At 57.1% G+C, this 2,597-nt stretch overlaps 1 protein-coding gene across 1 annotated transcript in view; it reads right to left on the minus strand.

Moving 5' to 3' along the window:
• PGAM5 (PGAM family member 5, mitochondrial serine/threonine protein phosphatase) overlaps window positions 1–2,451 on the minus strand; it is a gene marked incomplete at its 5' end in the record, with an annotated part of 4,977 nt that extends 2,526 nt beyond the window's left edge. Inside the window, 4 exon segments of the mRNA XM_014587398.1 lie at window positions 178–311; window positions 417–505; window positions 576–701; window positions 2,273–2,451. Coding sequence (XP_014442884.1) covers window positions 178–311; window positions 417–505; window positions 576–701; window positions 2,273–2,451 — 528 coding nt within the window.
• Window positions 2,452–2,597: the final 146 nt, after the last annotated feature.

Here is a 2,597-nt window from a genome sequence, read left to right on the forward strand (position 1 = left end):
GCCCCGCCCCCCTCCCGCCAACGCCAGTGTTGCCAGGAGGGGCTGCCAGCACTAGGGACCTCAGCAGGCAGCCAGCAGGGGCTGCCAGCACCAGGGACCCCAGCGGGCAGCCAGGAAGAGCTGCCAACTAACCAACAGTATGCAGGCCAGGAGAGGCCCGTTCGTGGTCTGCCTTACCTGCACACGATGTAGCGGATGACATTGGCGTGACAGACGAAGATCTCGTAGCTGTCTCCCTCCTGCTTGGCATCAGCACGGTGGATGTAGTTTCGAAAGGCGGCCTCTATCCGGGCTCCGTCTTCGTAATACTGCTAGAGGGCAGGAAGGAGGGCCAGGTGGCAGCGCGGCAGGTGCCATGTTTCCCGCAAGGGCAGCGGCGACGGTGGGGCCACGGCCGGGCTGCTGAGGGCTCTTACCACAGCCTCTGGCTTCCAGTGAGAGACAGGCGGGTCGGGCTCAATGGGGGCGCCTTCCCGCAGGAGGTCTGTGCTGACTCTGCAGACGCCTAGGGGGAGCACAGCTGGCTGGAGCAGACTGGACGTGGCCCTCGCTCACAGAGGGCCCCGAGCACTCACCTGGCAGGTGCTTGCTGATGATGTCGGTGGTCTCCACGGCGCGGGTCATGGAGGAATGGACGATCTTGTCAAACTTCAGCCCCAAGCTCGCGAGTCGGAGCCCAGTCAGCTCGGCCTGTTCTCGACCTTGAGGAGAGAGAGATCCATCTGGGTCCCATGCACTGGGCTCCCTGGCGACCAGTGAAGCACTAAACTCCACACCCATATCCCGTCCTCACAGGCAGCTGTGTTCATCTCCAAAGAAGACAACACTGGCACATGGCCGCGGCTGGAGTCTGGGTGGTGTCTTGTCCACGGGTCCTGGGTCTCACAGCATTGCTGCTCAAGCATGTCCAAAAACCAGGTCTTGCACGATAATCACTACCTCTTTGACACTACAGCTGTTAATACATAAACTCCTGAAACTCTGATGTAAGGGGCTGGCAAGGTGGTTAAGGTGCTGGACTCCCACATGGCTGACTGCAGTATGAGTTGGGGACCTCGAGGCTTGCTTTCCTACTTTCCCTTCCTGTCTCTCTGGTCAAGTTAAGTAAGTAATGATGGTAATACATGAAACAAAACAACTGCAAGACAAAAAAAGAGAGATGGCACCAAATGGTTGCAAGCGTAGAGGACAGGGTTTCCTCTTCTCTTAACTGCCAGACGGCGGGCACACTGGCCACAGCCTAACCCCATGGATGTGGTCCAGCCCCAGTCCCTTCTCCACTCTGCCAGGACTCTGTGCACAGTCACGCCTGGCCCATATTCTTTGAGCCACCAGGCCAGGATTCAAACAGCACAGGTGGCAATGTGGGACCTGGCTCCCTTAACCACTAGGCTGTGGGGCTGGGCCTGGGACAGGACCTCCTACCACTCACCTCATCTGTGAGGTAGAGCTTCATGGGAAAGTCACGTGGCATGGTGGTTCAGGTGCCTAAATCCCACATGGCTGACTGCACGGTTTGCGTCAAGCCCAGTGGCAAACGCCAGACGTGTGTCTGTGCATGTCCAAAATTCTGAGAGGCAGAGGGAACTGCAGTGTTGCCATCCCGCAGGGGTTGCTGTCTCACTTCACCTGTCTCTCTCTCTGGCAAGTGCACATGCTCTACAGTAAAATTTCAAACAAGACCTTCGTGACGCAGAGACCAAACGACCTGTTCAGCAGTGACTAAGGGCCCTGCAAGGGTGGACGAGGAGAAGAAGATGCACAGGGTGTGTGATGAGGGAGAGGGCAAACGGGGCCACGTCAGGCTCAGCCACATGGAGCCGCCCACTGCCATGCTTCTATGAAGTGAAGGAGGTCCCAGCAGCCTAGCTCCTGCAAGTCTGGCTGCTACTTACTGGCAGTGACAACGTCTGAGTCTGGCTGACAGTCCCTGGCATGGGCTAAGGGAGGTCCAGGGCCTGGAGCACCTTCAAGGAACCAACCAGGACCAGCAGATAGCGTAATGGCTGTAGCTGAACTCCCATGATTTGAGTCCTGGACCTGACGGCTTAAACTCACGCTGGGTGCGTGTGTGTGCGTGCCCAAGATCCCAAAAGGCGAATGGAGAAGAGACTACAGCGTGGCCATCCCTCTTCGGGGGTGATTTCTCCCCTTCTGTCTCTGTCTGTCTGGCGAGCGTACGTACCCTATAGCAAAAACCTCTCCAAAAAAAAGAAAGAAAGAAAACAAGCGATGGGGCCTTGGCAGCGGGGGCCAAGCCCTGGCCACCTACCGAGTGGGGTCAGGATGCGGTCCTTTTCCAGGGAGCCGTCCACATGGTACTGGGAATGCCTGATGAGGAAGATGTGCCGTGTGGCCTTGGCTTTGTAGTGGTCCAGCCTGGATGCCAGCTCGTCTTCCCCAGATTCCACGTTCCTCTTCCGTAGGTCGATCAGAGACAGTGGTTCCCGCCTAATGTTGAAATACAAGGTGGCATGCCCTCACAACTTTTGTTTCCAAATCACCTTTGAGTTCTTCTGACAAGCTGGTATTTCCAAATTATCAGATTAATTGGGAGGAGCACGGGGAGAAGCCGAGGTCCTCAGCCCCAGCCCCAG

Source organism: Tupaia chinensis, unplaced genomic scaffold (assembly GCF_000334495.1).
Source record: "Tupaia chinensis unplaced genomic scaffold, TupChi_1.0 Scaffold000211_1, whole genome shotgun sequence".
Taxonomy (NCBI): domain Eukaryota; kingdom Metazoa; phylum Chordata; class Mammalia; order Scandentia; family Tupaiidae; genus Tupaia; species Tupaia belangeri.